We start from the raw sequence: 20,307 nt of genomic DNA, 5'->3' as shown, positions 1-20,307 counted from the left end.
GACGGCACAACCTTCATAGAGATAAATACTACTCATCCTTCTCAAACGCATCATTAAGATACGTCACAAAGGTGTCTCTCAGCCGTGAAGACTTCATATCGCCCACAGCCTCCAATCCGATACCACCTCTATTCAACCCCATGAACGCTCTCCTTAGTCTCTGTAATTGTGGGAGACCAACCTTCTTGCCCGCGGGTAAATGTATCGTCAGTTCTGCAGACCCAGACGGTATCCGTACTTCGTCAACGTCGTCGCCCTCTCGCTGTGCTTCGACTATGCGCTTCACAACATCAGATGTCTCGCGATCTAGGAGATACAAGTAGTCACCACTTTCCTCACGGCCGCGCTGTATTGTTGCTTGATTCGGGCGCACAACCTTACGGGCTTCACCGGCAATTGCGTCCCAGAGGTCGGAGAAGACCTTGTTGGTTTGGGCCTCATCGTCCTCCCAGATAAGCGTGAAGAGAGGACTATCCCACCTGGTCATGGGATTGGGTTCTTCGTATCGAAAGACTAAGTTGTCCCAGTTGCCGGGCTCATATGGCTCTGCAGACTCCACGATCGTATCACCAGAAGTTCTATCTGAAGGCGTTGCCTCTTCTGTATTCACAGTCTTGGATGTATCGGCCTCTCTCTTGCTTAGTCTGGCCTCGTTGATCTCCCGTGCCTTATCCACTGAGCATCCAATCTGCAGTATACAGCTCGGTGTGCGCACAGCCTTAGATTCGCAGTGTAGTTGGTATCGCCAACCCTTGATGTAATTTAAGCCATCAAGAATTACAATATCCTTGTCGCTAAGTACGCGCTTCACGGCGCCATATATTGTAGCGCGAGCATCCTTCTCTGAGGCGTTGGCAGACCTGGTATGTGCTGGAAGACTCGAAAGATCGTAAACGGAACGGGAGATAGAGAGTGATTCGTCAGAGATGAGGTGTAGGCGATATTTAGAATCGACGATGCGCTTGGAGAGGTAATCGTAAAGTTGTTGTGATCGTGTCGACTTGCCTGAGGTAGGTAGTCCAGAGACAATGATGAGCTGGGTAATGATTTAGCTGAGGGGTCGTGTAAGTTGTCACAAAGTGGGGGACGCACAGGCATCGTCTGGTGAGAGGAGAGATTCAATCTTCCTGGATCGGCAGATACAGTTGGAAATAGTAGTAGTATGTGGATATGAGGCCTCTTTCGGCGCTGTCGAAGTTGGTATGGAGGTCTCGTTAGTGGAGGAAGTTGTCGATTGGAGAATTTTAGAAAGGCTCGACGTCATTTGGAGGGCTCACTTTGTGTAGGTGGGGTGACCGTAGCTTAGTGCCCGGGCCTGTAAGACCCTTGATGCCTAGACCAACAGAACCAAGCTCGAGTGAGTCAAATCACGGCCTCGTATAATGCAATTCGTTATCAGCTAAGCACCAGTAATTCAGAGAGCTTCTGTTCCATTTTGATTCCTCTATTTCTTCAGCAGGAGAATAGTTTGAGGCGGCAAAGCCGAAGTAACAAAGATACCCTCTACCTTACCTTATAAGCTTACCTTACCTTAGGCAGATATCGATAATTACAGTTTCAAGAACTTCTAGAAAAGGGAATCTAGAATTCTATTTAGCAAAGAACTTTCCCTTGCAGGTATAAGCCACGATCCTACATGCAGAAGAAGCGTCACTGACTAACATATTCGCTCTCGCTCTGGTCGTTCACACGGATCACGGCACTCGAATAGACAGCCCTACAAGGTTAGGTTCGTTACAGCCACAGACCAGCCCATTTGAGCAGATCTCGAGCTAAACCGAATTGGGCATACGATTCGATGAATGAACCCAGCCTTTGAGGCATATCGCATTCACATTTTGCATGCGACCCTGTATCTCGGAAATCTGATGCCACACAGCGGCAAGGTTTATGGTTAAGTCTCTGTTTCTCATACATATCCGGTAAGGCATATTGTCTCGTTTGGGTAACTCTCTCGAGCTGTCCATATTCAGTGGGGAGAAACTGAGGCTATGATGTTGCCGTTGTGCCGACTATACAGCATCTCCTATATTCAATCTAGGAATGTGAGTCGACGGTGACATGTATAAGTATGCCTGTATCTCTCGAGTTGAGAGGAATATTCAATAGATCAGAACGACAATACAATCACCACATCTTTACTCCATACTCTTCCCCTACCATCAATACATTTACAAGCCAACCATTCTCCAAGAACCGTCTTGTAACTCGACTGACTTTCTGTTCACACACTTACCACAGCAAATTCAACTACAATGGCTCGACCTATGGACACTCACGATGACATCGCCATCGCCGAGATTGTCATCTATAGCTTCATCCTTATCGGAGCCCTCTTTCTCTGCAAGACTCATGGCTTTGGACGAACTGCTGGCTGGCTCTATATCTGCATCCTATCACTTGCCCGTCTAATCGGCTCTTCAATGCTTCTTGCAACCATCAATGACCCGAGCAACGCAAGCCTCTACGTCGGCTGGCTTACCCTGAACGGTCTCGGTCTCGGCCCCTTGATTCTTATCCTTCTCGGCCTGCTTAGTCGTTGCTTCGACTCTATCAAGCGGCAGGGCGGCCCCGGCGTTCTACCAATCTATCAGCGGGCGATCCAACTTCTGATGCTTGCTGCCATTATCCTTATCTCAGTTGGCGGTGCCAACTCGGACTACGAACTCGACGGCTCCTCTCCCAGTGTCAAGTACAACTCCGAGTGCAAGATTGGTGTTATCCTCATGATTATTGTACTTGTCTTGGTTTTGGGCCAGTTCTTCCTTGCTCTCCGTAGCCAGTCCTACATTGCCGATGGCGAGCATCGACTTCTTATCGCCGTTGGTGCTTCTCTGCCCTTTGTTGTTGTCCGACTTGCCTACACCTGCGCTCTCATCCTCGGCGGCCACAAGCAGGATGTTTGGTTGTATCTAGGTGCTGGTATAATCATGGAGATGGTGGTCGCGATAATCTGCGAGGCTGTTGGGTTCACTCTCTGTAAGGCTCCTAAACCTACAGAGAGCCAGGAGATGATTAACATCAAGGACTCGACTGAAGCATAAGCCACGAATGTCTAAGAAAAGTGGCGGATGAGACTTTTGAATACATTGCAACAAAAGGTTAGAGCGTTCGATTTCACAGATGCATTTGGGTATACAGGAGCCTTGATCTACATATAATACAGCTTTCCTATGTCTAGCGAGCAAACAAAGACTTTATACATATCCCCATCAATTCAATTCTTAACATGAGCGTTTCGCATGTCTTTCGTCTATATTATCTAGCCTTTCCAGAATGCTTGACAAGATAGAGTAATCACAAGAAACAGATCCAGAAAGCCAGAATCTCTCTTAACCCCTCAAGATCAGGGTATAAATGCGTGAAAGAAGCAGTCTAAAGAAGCATTCCACAAATGGCAACTCAGAAGAGTATAGTATATCCAAGGTTTACATGACCACACAGCAGGCCTTCTCCAACTTCTTTAGAATCCAGGACAGCACCTGTCCGTCGTCATCGTTCTGCTGTCCCTGCTGGTGGTGCTGAGGCTGATGATGCTGAGGCTGGTGATGCTGCTGCCCACCATGGTGACCACCGTAACCACCAGAGTGCGAGGGAGGGATGGGATCTCCGCCCTGGAGGTTGATGATAATCCGTCCTGTGTTGTCCTCATCGGTTTCGTACCGGAGACCAAGTTCTTGGCACAGCTCCTCGACCTTGGGCTTGAGCTTTTGGACACCACCAGCTGAGTGGTGTCCCTTGCCGACGATGGCATAGAGATGTGTCTGTCCATTGCGCTGGTCTGCGCGAATGCGATCCTCAAGAATACGCTCAGCCTCCTCGACATAGAGACCGTGAAGGTCAATCGAGTCCGCCTCTACACGGCCAGAGGCGTTGTTCTCACGAAAGATGAAATCGGCTGCTTGCTGGTTGTAATCATCCATACGGGCAGCATGTGCCTTGCCCTGATTAGAGAGCTCCTTTGCTCCAGCACCATCGCCATCTTCATATGCTTGACGCGACTGCAAGCAAAGTTAGCTGGCTGTATATTGCCCTCTGGCCGACATGAGTTGTATTCAAACGTACGCGCGCGAAGCAATCGTTGCGCTTTTCCGCCTCGGCTCGCGCCAGGTCTCTCAATCGGTCGTACTCTTGCTCAATATCGTCATCGTCGTGGGCAAAGGCTAACCAGATCCAACTGTCAGTGTTTGACGTCTCGTATCAAAGCGCCGCACTTCGAATTCTGGCGTTGCCGATTCCGGCGCAAAACAACAACTTCTAGGTATGTTCTTTGTGATGACGTACCGCGACCGCCCAGTCGATGCATAGGAATAGACATTTTGCTATTTCGAAGTCTGAATAGTCCAATTCCAACCGTTTCCCGTTTTGTCTACTCAAGAAGAGGATCTTTTTGTCGTTCCCGTTGTTCTGGGCTCTGTCGGTGAGAAAGTTGAAGCTTGGGCTCTGGTGTTGAGTTGGCGATCTGCAAGTGTTGTCAATTAGTGGCGCCGCCAAGCTACGGTGATACTTGTATGGTGCCAAGACGGGTATAGCTACCTACCTATTCGTCTATATACGGCACCCAACTATCACCAATTTCCCTGCCACCTCCTTGCCCTTTGCCATCTTCATAGACGCGAGGCCTCTTCAGAGCACTCCCGGGCCGAGAGGAACTTGTTTAATGGCGGCAGAGATCTAACTAGACCTTGGAGATCCTACTATCGCATGCATCTATTGATCCAGCCACCCAATGTTTCAGACCAGCTTCAACACTGCAACGTCGAACAACCTTAGGAGAGTGATTTCTGAAGAGTGAATGTTTCATGCTTGTCCTGGAAACAGACTTCAATCAACACCTGAACATAAATGAGTCTTGATCTAACGATCGGGCAAATGCTTCCAGTATTGAGATGAGCCATTGGCCAATCATGTGGGCTCTAGACCTCTCATACACCAGATGGATAGAATGCCTACTCTCTTCGATGATCTCTTCTCTTCTTCATCACAAGCGTCAATTATTTATACAAATGTCGATAGTTATTATAACAATATCTGCACCATCTAGAATCATCAACGAACATTCGTTGCGAATTATACAAATGCTCAAATCTGCCGGCAAATTCTTATACAAAGTTTCAGCCACTAGGTGTCAAGTCGAGGCAAAGGAACAAAGCAATTGGAAGGTGTTTTTGACAAGACCAAACTTTAATAACAACTAGTAAAGGGCTTTGGAAGCTTATAAGTGATAGTGGCAGCCCGCTAATAACTGATTTCCTGTTATGGGATTTGGTTTATACGCCTCCATTCTCAATCAGTGTCTCTGGTTAGGCTGAGAAGCTTTGGCCTGGAAACAGACTTTCGATCCTCAAGATTTGCCATTCCCGATGTCTATACGAATATTCAAGCCAACTTCAATGCCTGACCGAGTCCCGTTGACTCGGCACTGCCCTCTATCAGGTATTTGGTTGAGAGTTGTATCGCCAAACTGACCTCAACCTTGGATAGAATCATGTTGACTCGCATGCCAACGATCATCCAATGACCCAAAAGCCGACCCAAGGCTAACATCAACGCATCGTGGAAGTACAGATCCAGAGCTTCGCTCGAAATTGCTTCGGAAGAAGTTTTGTGGCTTGCTCGGGTGGTCGTCACATCGTCTTTGTCTGACTCCTAACAAGTTCTACTTGCCATATCATGTATAACTCAACCGCCTCAACAGTTCTTGTTGGTACAGGCTTTACTATCCTGTAGACAGAGCGGCGTTCCTATTGCGATTGCATACTCAAGACCGTCATTCATCGTCTGCGTGGGAAATCGTTAGAGGCTGACCTAGATCGTCTCATCCGCACACCAGATCGCTGAATGTCCGTTTCATGTTTGGCCAAGAGTCTGAGCGGCTTCAACCGTCACTTGAGCTGTCTAATCCGAGTTGATCAAGTTGTGGTCAGGTTTGTCACTTGACAGTAGCTCTTTCAGTATGTATCCTGGAGTGGATTGTCTGTTCCGGGGACTCGTCATGCTCATGCTAGTCTCATCCTACCAAAGTTTCCAGAGCCAGGTCTGATACAAATCTCTCAACATAAGTGAGGATCGAGGAACAATGAGCAAGTGGTTGTTACAAAGATTCGCAACTCTTGTTATAAGAGAGTCTTCGTTGAGAAGGTAGCGTAGCCATCGTCTTTGTGTGAATGTGCTGGGCGTGTAATACTGGAAATCAGTCCACGATACTAAAGTTAGCAACCAAAGATCATATGTTACATCGAATGGAAAAGAGAAGCATATTTAATCTTGTTCTCAGCCTCGGTTGGTTACCAACCCGTGATGATGCCATTCAGAGGTTGTATTGGAGATGATTCGCATATCATGAGCATCAGGAGTAGATCAAAAGCGGAACAAGCCTGCCATGTGGCCACCCTGTTTGAGGAAATGGTCCCGTCTAGAAACTTGATAAACTCCACTTCGCTAAATGAATATCGTGCTGGAGCTTGAAAGTCTGAGTGGTCTCGGTGCTGTTTAAATTGCTTTATTTCTTCAAGAGCCCACGCGAAATTTGGGGTCCGAGAGCTCCCTCAGCTAGCAAGGGTGGGTGGTCTTGAGTTCGTGACACAGTACCTATTTCCAGCCAGCGATATCCGCATGGCCGTGGGAAAGTTATGACAACATCGATCAGAACGGACGCAGTCGAGCGCCCATGTATCATAGATGATGATGATGATCAACATCATATCGTTCGTGTGCTGAGCACCAAGTTCCTGGAACTCGGAAGCTCAGAGCAAGGATAACCAATCATTCAATGTGAGGTTCAAGATCTGAGACTTGGATCTTAGCGAATAGATTTAATGGACCGATCACTCCCCCAAAGAACGAACAATCTTGAAACAATTCCAAAAAAGCAAGTGGGCTGACATTAAACTTTGGCCGGTGGAATCCGGATAACGCTTTCTACCAAATATTGACAAACATCTTGATTCTGGAGCGCAGGTGATCAGAGATCCCAGGAACTCGGAGAGGTCTGATCACCAACATGGAGACACGGCCTGCCAACCAACCACCAAAGAAACGTGTGGGCCAACACGGAATCGCCTTGAGGCAGACGTCCACTAAACAAAACTGTCAATTACTGAAATGGGCCAATTACCGTTGAGGGTGTGGCCGAGGCTTTTGAGGATGCTCAGCTCTCAGCGTCCATTTCACTGGGAAGATCTATGGTGTTGATTGGATCACGGCCACTTCTACGTACTCCATAAAGGCTAAGTTAGTAGTTAGTTCTCTCACCAAAAGCCCGCTACGCTTGAGTCAGTCGCGACGATATTACATACGTACATACTTACAAGCCTCTTCACAGGGGGCTTGGGGGACAGTGTACGGATAGGTAATACGGGAATGCTTAACCGGGCAGGAGACACCAGAAACGAAACGAACTTTGTAACTATTCCCAGATTGTTTGCTCGGACTTTGTCGATCATGATAGCTAAACGGTCAGTGTCAATGTCAGTCAAGAAAGACACGAACAACAAAAGGTCTGAGTGTCTGTCTATATGGTCGTTTGATACCGGACGGACCGCCATGCCCAAGTCCCCTGCCTCACGCGGCTCCTTGATGATCGACGGAATGTCGCAGCGACACCCAGAAGCTGGCACTTCCTCTCACTAGCTGTAGATCTGTTGACAGAAGAGAACCATGATCTTGAGTGCTGAATAGACCCGATACGCTTCGACCGTTGAGAGGATAAAGGTTCGTTAACTCCGACGAGACACTAGGGCACAAGATGCAAGCTGTGTCGCAAATAAAGTGCGTAGTACGGTGCTAGTGTAGCATGTTCCTGCTGCCAGCCGCACAAGCTGTTCCCGAGTTATTCTGTTACAGTATGAATATTACATACAGAGTAGGAGATAGGTTCATAATAGCAGCTTGCTACAGGCCATGGTTCATGCCAACTAAAATGAGCCTGCACAGATCCAATACGTAGCTCAGACCGGAGATTCTTGATCAAGACTGCAGTTCCTCTTCTAGATGGCTTCTGTGCCGAAAAGCGCTGCTGCTAGTGACTGAAGGACCCTTGGCGCCTCTACGCTTCTCGGGCGATCCCCCTTTAGTAGCGTCTGCAGCGACCCATCAACTAGGAAGACCCCGGTCAGGGGACAAGGAGCTTGCCAGACTAGCAGTATCATTTGACATTCAGTGGCCTATGTGGAGCCATAGTGACAATGTAGACTGCTCAGTCAAGATGCTTCAAACGACTGAAACGTTGATTAGCTGGAGTTGAGGGCACAAAAGGAGCAACAATGCGGAGAAGATGGATACAGTAGGACACGGCACTGTTGGAGGTGGACGATAATACCAAGATAATGCCGATTGACTGCGGGAGGCGGGACAGACGCGCCTCCATGCAATGGGCCGATATTGTCTCAAGCTGAGGAGCGGTGTTATTGATGATGGCGATGATGACGGCATGTAAAGTATGTATCGCTGACAGACACCATGACAGTAAGTACATGTGAGAAATGATAGCCAAGCCTGAAACTTGCACTGTAATTAACTTTTGAGAGTGTTTGTTGACGATACCTGATACCCACAGATGCTCTGAAAACGAAAACAAATGGATCATGATGCAAGGTACCATCGTGAGAATGACATGGAGCCCCCAGCACTTTGACTCTTGCGTCAACCCGTACGGAGTACCTAAGCTGTAACAGCAGCTGCTGGCCAATCGCAACATCATATTACGCAAGATACTGTACTCAGTCACTCCTGAACACGACCACAGACGAATATTCGCCGTTCTAACGTCGTATTAAGCTCAGGGCACTCACTTATAGCACACCTCGATGGATTTGAGAACCTGACCTGGCCTGACGTTTCGGATCAAGTTCCCTGGCCTGTGATGGACGCTGCAGGTTGAACGAAACTCGGATCCGAGCCGAAATGATCAAGACTGCAACTCTACGGCTCTACGGCTTTATCAAGCTCAAAGCCTCAAACAACAAACATCAAGACTGGGTCCGAGTTCTGTATGAAGGGTGTTTCAACTGCAGAACAGAGCTTCATCAGTATCATGCACTTAGTCATCTCGCTCGAGCCTATACCAGCCAGCCTTATTATTAGCCCATCGTCCCGGGCATCGAAGCCATCCAAGAGCTGTAACAACTCCCCAGTTCATCGGGATGGCCCCTATTTGTATATGTTTCGTTGACCGTAGATCGGTTGGTTCTCCGTACAGTACGGAGTATATATGGCTGCTGAAATTGACTTACAGAGACTGCCATGTTCGTGTGTGGTGCCGTTCTTTCAGCACTTTCAATTGCGATATATGACTGATAACTTACTATTGATATTCTGGAAACGAACCGTCGAAAAAGTAATTTCTCGGCCGTGTCCGATTGCCTTTCGAACTGTAAAAACATTTACAATTTCACATCGTCATCAGTGTCGTACCTAGCTTCTGCCACTATTCATAGTCTCCCTCCCTCCCACTGGATGCCCTTTCTGATTCATTTGATCGCCGGTCTGTACTTTGGCTTTCATGATCATCCCGCCGCCGGGCAAGACGCTATACCCCAGAAGGCCAGGTCTTGTCTGAATCGATTGGGACGAACGACAAAGCTCCACTGGCTTCCAAAGCTAATCAAGTTGTTCTGCAACCGGCAATAGAGCAGAGAGCATGGCGATGTGTAACGAGCGACTGGAGTAGGAGCAGGCATTTAGATAGTAGCTAGGTAGCGGATGCTTTTCCTTTTGCGAGAGTCAAGTCATCGCTTCATTAGCTGATGAGACGGGTTTGTCAATGCCTGCCCGTTCGCTCCAACTTAGAAACCATGCCATGCCATGCCCATCTCCCATGGATACCCACAGCCAAGTAGATGGCACCATTACTCCACCTCATCGTGGTCCTGGTCTGGTCTGGCGTTGAATTGGTTCCTGGAAAAGGCTCGCTCGTTTGAGGACGGGTCTAAGCATGTTGTTCAATGGAGGAACCGGCTCTCTGCAGGCGCTGGTAAGTTTCCTCCTATCGCCCGCCATGCAGCACTGTCACAGCAGAATGCGATGATCATCACCATGCATTTCAAATGCCTTGAATGGATGGCTTTGGTTCCCGTCACGAGCCAGAACCAGTGGGAGCTTTGCTGGGCAACCAATGGATCGACCACTTACGACATGGGGCGTGTCCAGTAGAAGCTGGATCTCTCAAGCGATACTGAAGTGGGGGAGGCTCCGAGCTCAAGGCTGCGCTGAGGAATTTCCACACTGTATGCTTGGATGGATGCAAGCAGTGGATTTGTGTATCTTTGTAAGGTGACCCCAGGAATTAGAGACTGCGCAGGACTTTCACTCTGGTGATGATACCGAGGTGGCCTTGTCAGGGACCTGGCGTGCTCTTGATGCTCTCCAATCTCTCTGAAAGTGCACTGATGGTGATGAAATGGAGTGCATACAGAGAGGGTCTGTCCCCTGGAGTCCGCTTTGATAACCTCCAGGATGTTGCTGTAAGCATTGGATGGCTACCAGGGTCCAGAGTTCCCTGACCCTCAGTTCAGGTACAATTTGAGTACCGTACGATTTGCTTCGACAGCAATTGCCTTCCAACTTTGAGCAAAGAGAGATTTCCTGAGGTATGTCGTTATATGAGGAGTTCTAGCTTTCATACAGAGTACCTCTCTGTTGATTCAGCGGCTCGTGATGATGGGCAGACAGACTGTGAAACCATCTTCCACTCACCCAATCTGTACATGAACCCGGGTAATAAACGAGAGCCATGGATCTTAATGTACTGTAAATGAAAGTGTCTGGGGCTAAAGCGGTACAGTAGCAGAGGACCCTGCTAACCAACTCTAGTAGGTAAGGTTTACCAGAAAGGTACCAGATAAACACCGGGGTTCTCTGCAAAACAAGCGGTACTGTACTGTACCTGACTGGGATGGCTCATCTCATCTCATTTTCTTTTTCTCTTCTTTGGCTTCCAGTGGCAGACCAGTTCCCATCTGGCTGGCTCCAAAAGCTCAAGGCACGCCTCTTTTCTGCCTTGTATCCAATCAGCAGCCGCTACACTTTCGTTGACGGTGTCCCCGGCCGCATCCTTTTTTCCCTCTCTCCTAATTGCGTCCACCCACCACCGTCTTTAATTCTGCTTCTGCTTCTGCTGTCTGTGAACTCATTCTCTCTCCTTTCTAAAACCACAGTCCCGCCTCTCTGTGATTGCTGCTTTGTGCCCGTTCCGGCTTCCAGTCCGTTTATTTAGGGTTCCTCCTACTGTATCTACTCTACCAGGGCTGTTCGTCCCATTCTCATCTTCATTCCCACCCGCTTGTCCTGTCCTGTCCTGTCACATCCATCCCAATTCATCCACATACCCGCCAGCCGCTTTTGCCTCTCCATTTCTTTACTATTCAAGCATCGACGTATCATCACCTGTGAAGAAGAGGGAACACCATTTCGCCGCCGCCGCGCCAGGACATCACAATCCAAGTTTGTTACTGTCTGCAGAGCTCAAGCGATATTGTGAGGTCAGTTCAGAAGGTTAGTTACCACATCGCAGTTCTCTACGCGGTTGCGCCTGTTCATTTCTTTCTCTTCTTCACTTGATCACCTCAATCCCAGAACGGGCAGCATAATGAGGTACCACCCGACGATACCTACCTTACTGTACACCCCCTGTTCTCCACCCCCCGGGCTACCTAAAAAGCTGCAACCTTTAGGCCTAGGGGGCCCCTCACCCCCTGGCCCAGGGGAGGAGGCGCGAGAGATTCCGCCCTGGGCTGGGCCTTTTTGGCCTTTGCTGGCACGACTCGTGTGTCGTGCCCCAAATTGCAGCCTCTCTTCTCCCCCAGTCGTAATGCGCACCTTAGTCCCAGTTAGTCGTGGTCCCGGTCCCCAGTTACTTGCGCTACGCCAAAAGCTGCTTCTGCATCTCCTTTTCTCTTCCTTCACTCCACCTTTTCACCTTACCTCAACCTTACATCGCCTTCGCCTTCGCTTTCGTCTGCTTTTTCCATCTCATCTCTTTTCTCTTCTCTATACCTTGACAAGTCGGGATCCTTTTACCCTCGACCAGATTGTCTTTTCGTTAGAGCCACGACTTCGAGCGTTGTTAATCACTAACGTCGACGGCTCTAGATTATACCCATCCACCCACCTGTTTCGCGACCACGACGGCACACGTAAACACCGCGTCGTCGACCTTGTTTAATCAGTCCCAGCATTCCCTATAAACCTTGCGGAGAAAGAAAAGAAAGAAAAAAGAAGTAAACAGCGCTACCGTCACAATGGGTTGCGGAATGAGCACAGAGGAGAAGGAGGGCAAGGCCCGGAATGAGGAGATTGAGAACCAGCTCAAGCGCGACAAGATGATGCAGCGAAACGAGATCAAGATGCTTCTGCTCGGTATGTTTGCCAATTACTTCGGTCACGCGCGATCCTCAACGCAATGAGTCGCGAAGACTGTCGATCGGGCCGCTTTCTAACACGCTCACAGGTGCTGGTGAATCTGGAAAGTCCACCATTCTCAAGCAGATGAAGCTCATTCACGAGGGTGGCTACTCGCGCGACGAGCGGGAATCCTTCAAGGAAATCATCTTCAGCAACACTGTTCAGTCAATGCGTGTTATCCTCGAGGCTATGGAGTCTCTCGAGCTTCCTCTCGAGGACCAGCGTATGGAGTACCACGTTCAGACCATCTTCATGCAGCCCGCTCAGATCGAAGGCGACGTCCTGCCCCCTGAGGTTGGTAGCGCCATTGAGGCTTTATGGAAGGATCGCGGTGTGCAAGAATGTTTTAAGCGATCTCGCGAGTACCAGCTTAACGACTCAGCCCGATAGTATGTGTATCCGAGGGAAACAACTACTTTCGTTTACTAACCTCCAATAGCTACTTCGACAACATTGCTCGCATCGCCGCTCCTGATTACATGCCAAACGACCAGGATGTTCTCCGATCTCGTGTCAAGACCACCGGTATTACCGAGACCACATTCATCATCGGCGACCTTACATACAGAATGTTCGACGTCGGTGGTCAAAGATCCGAGCGAAAGAAGTGGATTCACTGCTTTGAGAACGTCACCACCATTCTTTTCCTGGTTGCCATCTCCGAGTACGATCAGCTCCTGTTTGAGGATGAGACTGTCAACCGAATGCAGGAGGCTCTTACTCTCTTCGATTCCATCTGCAACTCAAGGTGGTTCATCAAGACATCGATCATTCTGTTCCTCAACAAGATCGATCGCTTCAAGGAGAAGCTGCCTGTCAGCCCCATGAAGAACTACTTTCCCGACTACGAGGGCGGTGACGACTATGCCGCGGCTTGCGATTACATCCTCAATCGTTTCGTCAGTTTGAACCAACACGAGACCAAGCAGATCTATACCCATTTCACCTGCGCAACCGATACCACTCAGATCCGCTTCGTCATGGCGGCTGTCAACGGTCAGTTACCCCGACTCGAGTGTTGTCCAAATTCCAGTATTCTAACAAGCTGCAGATATCATCATCCAAGAGAACCTGCGTCTCTGTGGTCTCATCTAAACGATCTTTTTTTTCTTGCTGTCATAAAACACGAATACCCTCGAACTTAATAACGACACTGTTTAGATGGGCCACGGGGATATGGCTCACGATTTTTTCTTGTACTCGTCACACCGGAGGAGCGAAGGCGCAAGTCAACAACTGCGTGACTCCTTGGGTCGACGACGGATACTGACGGTCCGGCTCACCCGTTACGCCAGATATACTACTAGCTTTGGCTGTGCCCAGGTCGACCTTGGTTCCGTTTCTTTGTAAGGATTTTCCGGTTGATGGATGGGAGTTGAGTTGCCTTGTATCACAAAAACGTCTTTTTAAAGGGAGAAGGATTTTAAGAACGGTGGACCACAGATGATGAAGCCGCGAAGGCTAGTGGTCGTGGCCGCCCATGACGTCGGGAAGATATGATTTGCCCGTTCAAGAGCGTGACGGACGAGGCTGGAAGAAGGGGTCATTATTTGCATCTAAACAGTACGGGCGATGGAGGATGGTGGTCATCTACTTTGTTTAATTACGAAACTCTTTCCTACCACTACCACTATCACTACCGCCCATGCCTTGTTACCCTCCGCACGTTAGCATCGTATTGTTATTCGTCACTCGGATGCGGTGTTTTCTCGTTTAATTTCAACTATCAAAGTATACCGTAAAATAATGATTTGGCGCGTCTTTCGTCTGAAACAAACTCACCGCCTGTCGCCAAATTCCGCACCTGCTCATGTCTTGTTTGCTCTTTTCGCTTGCGTTTTGACTCACTTTTCTGTTGGCGTATGTCTTGAAGTCAAGCCCAGTGCCCGTTTTTGCCCAGAGCAGAGGATGTAAACGCGCGCTACCCACGCACGTTTCCCAACGAGGACACATCCGGGTCCATCTCCCTACAGAACTATGGGGGTTTTGTCTCTGATGTGAGACATGCGTGGGAGCAGTTGGATGTTTGCTTGTGATGATGTCCTCAAGACCGAGATAAACAAAATCATGTGACTTGACTCAACCTCGTTCTCCTTCCTGTGAGGCAAAATACACATGAGAGATGGCAAAAAGGGAATGTTTCACACAAAGATCGTACGAGGGGCGGCGATCCAGTTTCTACCGTTCATAGAAAATATACATACGCAGCAAATAGTCACATCCTATGGCGACTCACGTGTTTCATAATCTTGTCTGTTTTTGGTTGTCTCAATTTTGTCAGGAAAACTATGCTCTAAGGCTACTCCTAATAGACTAGATCCGACAATCTCGGCATCAAAGCATCCCAGAGCCTTTGATTCATTCTTGCTCGAGATCGATAATGGTACAGATAGTAGTCAATCTCCATCTAGAGCCAACCCAGGCTGCCTGGCCTCCAAGACTGCTTGGAAGTTGCCATACACACACTAGCCTTGCTATCGGTTTGTCCTGAATACATGATCATACAAGTTGGTAAAGAAAATAGTTCGGCTGAGCTGCACGGATATCGAAGATTGGCGACGTGTGTCTTGAGTCGAGCCAGCCGCGCGGTGCTGAAAAAGGAAAGATTCGAAAAAATGAAATGGTGGGTGATTATTGCTCGATATGGCGTACACGCTCATAACTACGAGTATGTTGGGCTCGTACGCATTCTTCTCATCCAGTGGTGACACAATGCGTATTCCAATAGTAGTCTCAAGACAGAGCGTAGCCCGAAATCGGCGGCAAACTCACTTGAGATAACACAATAAGCGAAGGGTTCCAAATTCTGGTCCAAGGGACATCAAGGAGTACTGTGATTTGGTTAGTAGGATCCAGCGAACCATGTGAGTGGACTCACATCACTCGACAACTCTATAGTACGTTGCCTGGTCTTTTTATTCTTTCATGTTCTGCGTGTTAGACGTATTGCTGAGGGTCGTCATAGCATTGAGCCTTGCTCAATGGAGGCGTTGTGCATCGGCGGCCTCAATGAGCATAGAACCACTCAGTTCTCATATGGCGGGGTGTTTAAGAGAGTCAATGTCATAGGACGTGCTTCGACATTCTCCTGAGAAAATCCTTCCTGTGACGAGGCTTGCTGAGCAGACTGCTCTGGAGAGGAAGGCTCGTAGGAAGAACTGTCTTCGGAAGAACTGTCTCCGGAAGCGTGCTCCTGGTGGGCATTGTCCTGTGAAGAAGGCTCTTGGGAGAGTGGCTCCTGGGTGTGGTCATCACCAGAAGAGATTTGCTGGGGACCAGCCACCCCAGAAAGCTGGGTCATGAAATCGTTGCCGTCAGAAGTGGCAAGGAAGTCATGCAACTCCGCGAGGCGAATGCCGAGCTCCTCGGCAGCCCTCTCTACCTGTGCAAACTTTCGTTCTCCTTGGCTCATAGCAGCGACATTTGAGACAACATTGCCGACCATGTTATTGGCGGGACCTGACAAATTCTATCTGCCGGAACCGAGTCCCAAGGCTTGGATCATGTTCATAGCGAACTGGTTGCGCATTTGAGGATCCACGTAAACAGACACGGCAGCTCCTGGGTTCATAGGGAGGATGCCCTGGGGAAGCGCCAGGGGATTAAGCTGGGCGTATTGAAAAGGCTGGGTTGGCATTCCCGCAGATTGGGGGTGGTACAATGGTGCCGGGGCATAGATGGAGTTCTGGTTGTTCTCTGAAGGAAGTGAGTGTTGGTTCATGATATCGGTGTGGCATAAGAGTCAACTTACCGTGGAAAGTGCAACGAGAACCACTGGCATTGAACCAGCAGTTTGTGCAGCTACCACACATCTGGCCATCATAGATGATACACTCAGACCAGGGACCGTGTCCTTTGGAGCAATTCTTGCAAGAACGGCTGACCTGGACTCCAGTGAGATGAGCCAAGAAGGCTTCGACATTGCTACGGCGCTCCATGTTGAGAACCATGTCAGAACGACGCTGTCGGATGGGTCGTAGGGATGCTTCACCGGCTAGCTTTTTGCCGAGAGTGCTGTCGATCACGATTCTGTTGCCATAGATTTCTAGAGCGACGTCACCAGCTGTCAATGTTCCAGCTGCGTTGTTGGAAGGACCAGAGGACGTAGCAACGGTGCCATGAACCTGAGGATTACGGTGAGCGAGAGCCGGGCTTCCCTGGACCTGCTCAGCTGGGTGGCTACTATGGTATTGAGTAAGTGTCTGGGCGCAAGTGTGGGAAGCTCAACATACTCATTGGTGTTGTAGCTGCTAAAGCTGCTGAAGGGAGGTTCCTGGGATGAATCACTCGAGTTCTTGAGAGTTTCCTGAGAAGAGGAGCGATCACGAGGAGCAGGTGGAGCTCTCTTCTGGCTCGGCCCAGCTTGCTTCGTTCCCTTGGTCTCCTTCTTCGCAGCAATACGGTTTGAAGAGCGTGTTCCTCCAGTATTGGAGAGGGGGGTGTGTCGGCGCGAAGTGCGCGCAGCCTTCATTTTACCCATTCTGAAGACAAAGGGCGAGAAGCAAATCTCGAGAGTTGCTGAAGAATCACAAGGTAGACTTATACAGAGTCCTTGAGAGACCGCCAACTGATGTATGATTAGAGAAGAAAATATGAGCAGTGATAGCAGGTAATTTGATATGAGTGCGAATATATTCTTAACAAGGGCTAAAAGGGTGGGTGACAAAAAGAAGAGAGGGAAAAAGAAAAGAGAGAAGCAGGTCGAGGCCAAAAGTAGCGGGGACCTGTTGGCATAGTGACCCCACTGTTTATCGCGTTTTCCACGTACCGTGCATTTCGCGCTTTAGCACAGTACGCGAGCTGGCGAGATCACTTGTTATAGGCAGGCAGATTCATTTCTCTGACGTAAATTCGATCATAGAAGCGTCTAGTTAATTCATTGGCACCGTCGATGATTCACTCTCCTTCAATTGCAAGTACGGCACAAGCTTTGGTCAACATGCGGCTCTATGCAGGAGTGCCTCTGCTCAAGTTCACCAAATCGACGTGCTCAACCCCTATGAAATTGGTAAACTCAACACATTGAACTGGAGAACATCCAAAATATCATACAGCAACTCTCTTCACTAAATCTCTGCCTCTTCTTTCATCATTTGTTGGGCATATCGATGCTCTAAACTCGGTTCTATTCAATGTTGCCCAATGGCTTATTCAATGGATGGACGAGTAGATGATCAATTCACTCTTCAATAGGCTGTCCATGCTATCTGGCTCTGAGACTTTATTGCCTAGCACCAGCTGCCTGTTCCCAAATTCCATCTCCTCGTCCCTCGGTGATTTCCTTCCACTGCATCGCAAACTCCATCAACCCTCCCTGGCCACCCATGCTTGCATCTACTACCTCTTTTGGTAGCTTGTGCGCTGAATATTGTGGGCTACTAAAGTTGTACGCAGCTGGGTCATCCTTTTCTATTATCCGGAATTCAGGGCTCATCTCAGGCCGGTACTCAATATCGTCATCCTCGTCCTCACCCTCTGTGACTGTGTCATCGCCGCTGACATCCGCACCGGCCTCATTGCTTGAGGTTCCATAGAGGGGGTTCTTGACATCCATCTCAAGAAGCTCTTGCCAGCCAAAAAGGAGACTGTCTGTTCTAGGAGCCCATGGGTTTATGTCCATTAACCTGACTTTCCCAAGTCCATCTTTCTCAAAGGAGTTCTCGGGAATATAAACATCAAAGACGAAGCTGGCGTCAGGAAATGTGAACCTCAGTTTCTCTCGGAAGAATGTCTTGATCTTACGCCACAGCTGAGGTCGAATCTGCTCTAAGAAATCATAATGATTGAGATCTCGCTGTGTGATGCCAATGAGAGTTCTGTGCTTGACGAAACATCGAAATTCGAGGGCCACATGAGGGGTGAAGAATGGTCTCAAAACAAGAATGGGCGCATATGGTTTGGTCGGAGGTCTCGGAGTGCAGTCTTCAAAGGCGTGATCGAGATCGTGAGAAACAAAAGAAGATGACTTGAGGAGTAGGTATATGTCGTTTGGAGTTGTGCACTTGAGTGTATTTTGGTGAGGCGAAATCCACTTGGCATCCTTTGGTGAAGACCAGTTCAACTTGGGCGCAACTGAGCCACCTAATTCTGCAATCTTCTCTTTGATGAGATTGTGAGTCTCCGGGAATCTCTGGTTAGGAGGGAGCCTTTCAGGTTCGTCTTCTTCGTCATCTGACGAGTCAGGATCCTTAATTTGAGGTCTTGCAGATGTATTGGATGATGCATGCCACTCTTCAGGCTCGTCTTGATTCTCGTCGTCATCATCTGCAAGAACTATACCGTCTTCATGGATATACTCGACGAATGAAGGCGGCAGTGCTATTATGCGAGATTTGAGACACGAGCTTCGGTACTTGGGAAACCAGGAGTCGTAGGAGCAGTTTTGGATGTGATCTTTGGTGACTGGTGGGAAAACGAGCTCAGGCGCATCGCCTTGGCTGTTAGCTTCAGCTGAAGCGGGAACGTGAGGCATCTTGGGTGTTATCCAAGGTCTTGAATCAAAGACTTATAGTATGAGAAGTACTCGGTATCCAATTTTTATGTTACTTATGTGAAAAGATCAAAAAATGACGGACCATGCTGTCGACGTTCAAATGTTGACTCACTTACAAATTATCCAAATATTCCATGCCCCTCCATGATGGAGGGGCGATAATTGCTTATCTTATCTTCCGAGAGAGGTAGGCGGTCAAGATTTAGCTGGAGCGACAGCGGCAGAGAAGGGTCCTAACTATAGTACCACATACCAGCTAGGTATATCATATCCACCTTGCCTGTTGCTGTCGCATCCATCACAGATCTCAATTGTCCATGACATTACCTATCTGCGCGCCAACTTATACCAACAATTGTTTCAGCGATTCAAAACACAACACTTTGCCTACTCCATAATGTCTGATAATGTTGGTCTCAACACTCCCCGAGGCAGTGGCACCTCGGGCTACGTCCAACGCAACCTTGCCCAGATCAAGCCTCGCGACTACGGCGCTCCTTATCCCAAAGACCTCGATAGCTTGCGACACAAGCAACGCCAGCCAGATAAGGGAATCCTGGAGCATGACCGCAAGCGTGAGGTCGAAGTTAAGGTCTTTGACTTGAGGGACAAGCTTGAAGAAGAAGAGTACAGATTTGAATACATCCAATTGCAAAGCTGACTGTGCTAACATGACCAAGGGTCGACGAAGATGAGATCGATAGGCGATGCGACGAGCTCCGACAAAAACTCCTTGCCGAGATGAATTCTGGGAGGAGAGGCGGTCAAAGAAAGACATTCAAGCAACACCAGGTTCACGAGATGGCCGATGCCAAGATCAAGGAGAGCGAACGACTACGGAAAGCATTGAAGATCAGCGCAGACTATGAAGAGGGAGGTCATTGGAAGCGACAAGAAGAGAGGCTGCGCAGTGCTTTGGAGAAGGACGAGGAGCAAGGTGAAGGTGACGACGATAGGAAAAGTGAGCCAAGAGACTAGGCTGATCACCCAACTCAAAACATATCGGCCACTATGTTATCAAAACTTGCGTTTTGAGGGGGAACGCAGACTCTCGGTGTTTGGACAATTGTCAAGCATCTGGCGGTCTCTCACCCTTCGCCAGGCATCGGCCATTGTTATTCAAGTCATCCATCCATTGAAAATGTGGACAGAACGGATAACTGTGGCATCGGTTTCTGGGTAGTTTTACTGTCGTATTTCTGTTCATATTCGAGCGGCGCATGGCGTTTGGGTATTGAGGCTGACTGACCCAAGTTGCATTGTCTAGGGTAGGATATTTAACATTGGACACGACGTTTTGTTCCTCTAGAAACGACTCATAAATGTTGCTTGGTTCTGTATTCTGTTGTATAGGTACCTGTTGTACTGATTCTGGGGATTCTTATATGGTCACTTTACTGTCTTATCCTTGA

General features: G+C 48.7%; 8 protein-coding genes across 8 annotated transcripts; 3 read left to right on the top strand and 5 right to left on the bottom strand.

The window, feature by feature from the left end:
• Positions 1-28: 28 nt before the first annotated feature.
• Positions 29-1,098, bottom strand: J7337_009617 (uncharacterized protein; the record flags this gene model as incomplete). The annotated part of the gene is made up of 2 exons (XM_044827212.1): positions 29-1,036; positions 1,093-1,098. 2 exons carry the CDS (start codon positions 1,096-1,098, stop codon positions 29-31), a joined length of 1,014 nt encoding a protein of 337 aa, XP_044677806.1.
• A 1,157-nt stretch (positions 1,099-2,255) lies between these two features.
• J7337_009616 (uncharacterized protein) lies at positions 2,256-3,044 on the top strand (the record flags this gene model as incomplete). Its single annotated transcript, XM_044827211.1, has 1 exon — positions 2,256-3,044. The coding sequence occupies one exon, from the start codon at positions 2,256-2,258 to the stop codon at positions 3,042-3,044; it is 789 nt and encodes a 262-aa protein (XP_044677805.1).
• Positions 3,045-3,428: 384 nt separating this feature from the next.
• J7337_009615 (uncharacterized protein) lies at positions 3,429-4,318 on the bottom strand (the record flags this gene model as incomplete). The annotated part of the gene is made up of 3 exons (XM_044827210.1): positions 3,429-4,001; positions 4,066-4,163; positions 4,285-4,318. 3 exons carry the CDS (start codon positions 4,316-4,318, stop codon positions 3,429-3,431), a joined length of 705 nt encoding a protein of 234 aa, XP_044677804.1.
• A 7,921-nt stretch (positions 4,319-12,239) lies between these two features.
• On the top strand, positions 12,240-13,497 carry J7337_009614 (uncharacterized protein; the record flags this gene model as incomplete). Its single annotated transcript, XM_044827209.1, has 4 exons — positions 12,240-12,357; positions 12,449-12,791; positions 12,842-13,398; positions 13,454-13,497. The coding sequence occupies 4 exons, from the start codon at positions 12,240-12,242 to the stop codon at positions 13,495-13,497; spliced, it is 1,062 nt and encodes a 353-aa protein (XP_044677803.1).
• Positions 13,498-15,427: 1,930 nt separating this feature from the next.
• J7337_009613 (uncharacterized protein) lies at positions 15,428-15,847 on the bottom strand (the record flags this gene model as incomplete). The annotated part of the gene is made up of 1 exon (XM_044827208.1): positions 15,428-15,847. One exon carries the CDS (start codon positions 15,845-15,847, stop codon positions 15,428-15,430), a length of 420 nt encoding a protein of 139 aa, XP_044677802.1.
• Positions 15,848-15,871: 24 nt separating this feature from the next.
• J7337_009612 (uncharacterized protein) lies at positions 15,872-16,882 on the bottom strand (the record flags this gene model as incomplete). The annotated part of the gene is made up of 3 exons (XM_044827207.1): positions 15,872-16,098; positions 16,154-16,584; positions 16,635-16,882. 3 exons carry the CDS (start codon positions 16,880-16,882, stop codon positions 15,872-15,874), a joined length of 906 nt encoding a protein of 301 aa, XP_044677801.1.
• Positions 16,883-17,623: 741 nt separating this feature from the next.
• Positions 17,624-18,874, bottom strand: J7337_009611 (uncharacterized protein; the record flags this gene model as incomplete). Its single annotated transcript, XM_044827206.1, has 1 exon — positions 17,624-18,874. One exon carries the CDS (start codon positions 18,872-18,874, stop codon positions 17,624-17,626), a length of 1,251 nt encoding a protein of 416 aa, XP_044677800.1.
• Positions 18,875-19,292: 418 nt separating this feature from the next.
• CWC21 (RNA-splicing factor) lies at positions 19,293-19,873 on the top strand (the record flags this gene model as incomplete). Its single annotated transcript, XM_044827205.1, has 2 exons — positions 19,293-19,522; positions 19,576-19,873. 2 exons carry the CDS (start codon positions 19,293-19,295, stop codon positions 19,871-19,873), a joined length of 528 nt encoding a protein of 175 aa, XP_044677799.1.
• Between the last annotated feature and the right edge of the window lie 434 nt (positions 19,874-20,307).

The sequence above is a fragment of the Fusarium musae genome, chromosome 7, assembly GCF_019915245.1.
Source record: "Fusarium musae strain F31 chromosome 7, whole genome shotgun sequence".
Taxonomy (NCBI): domain Eukaryota; kingdom Fungi; phylum Ascomycota; class Sordariomycetes; order Hypocreales; family Nectriaceae; genus Fusarium; species Fusarium musae.
This window is presented reverse-complemented; position numbering and strand designations above follow the sequence as displayed.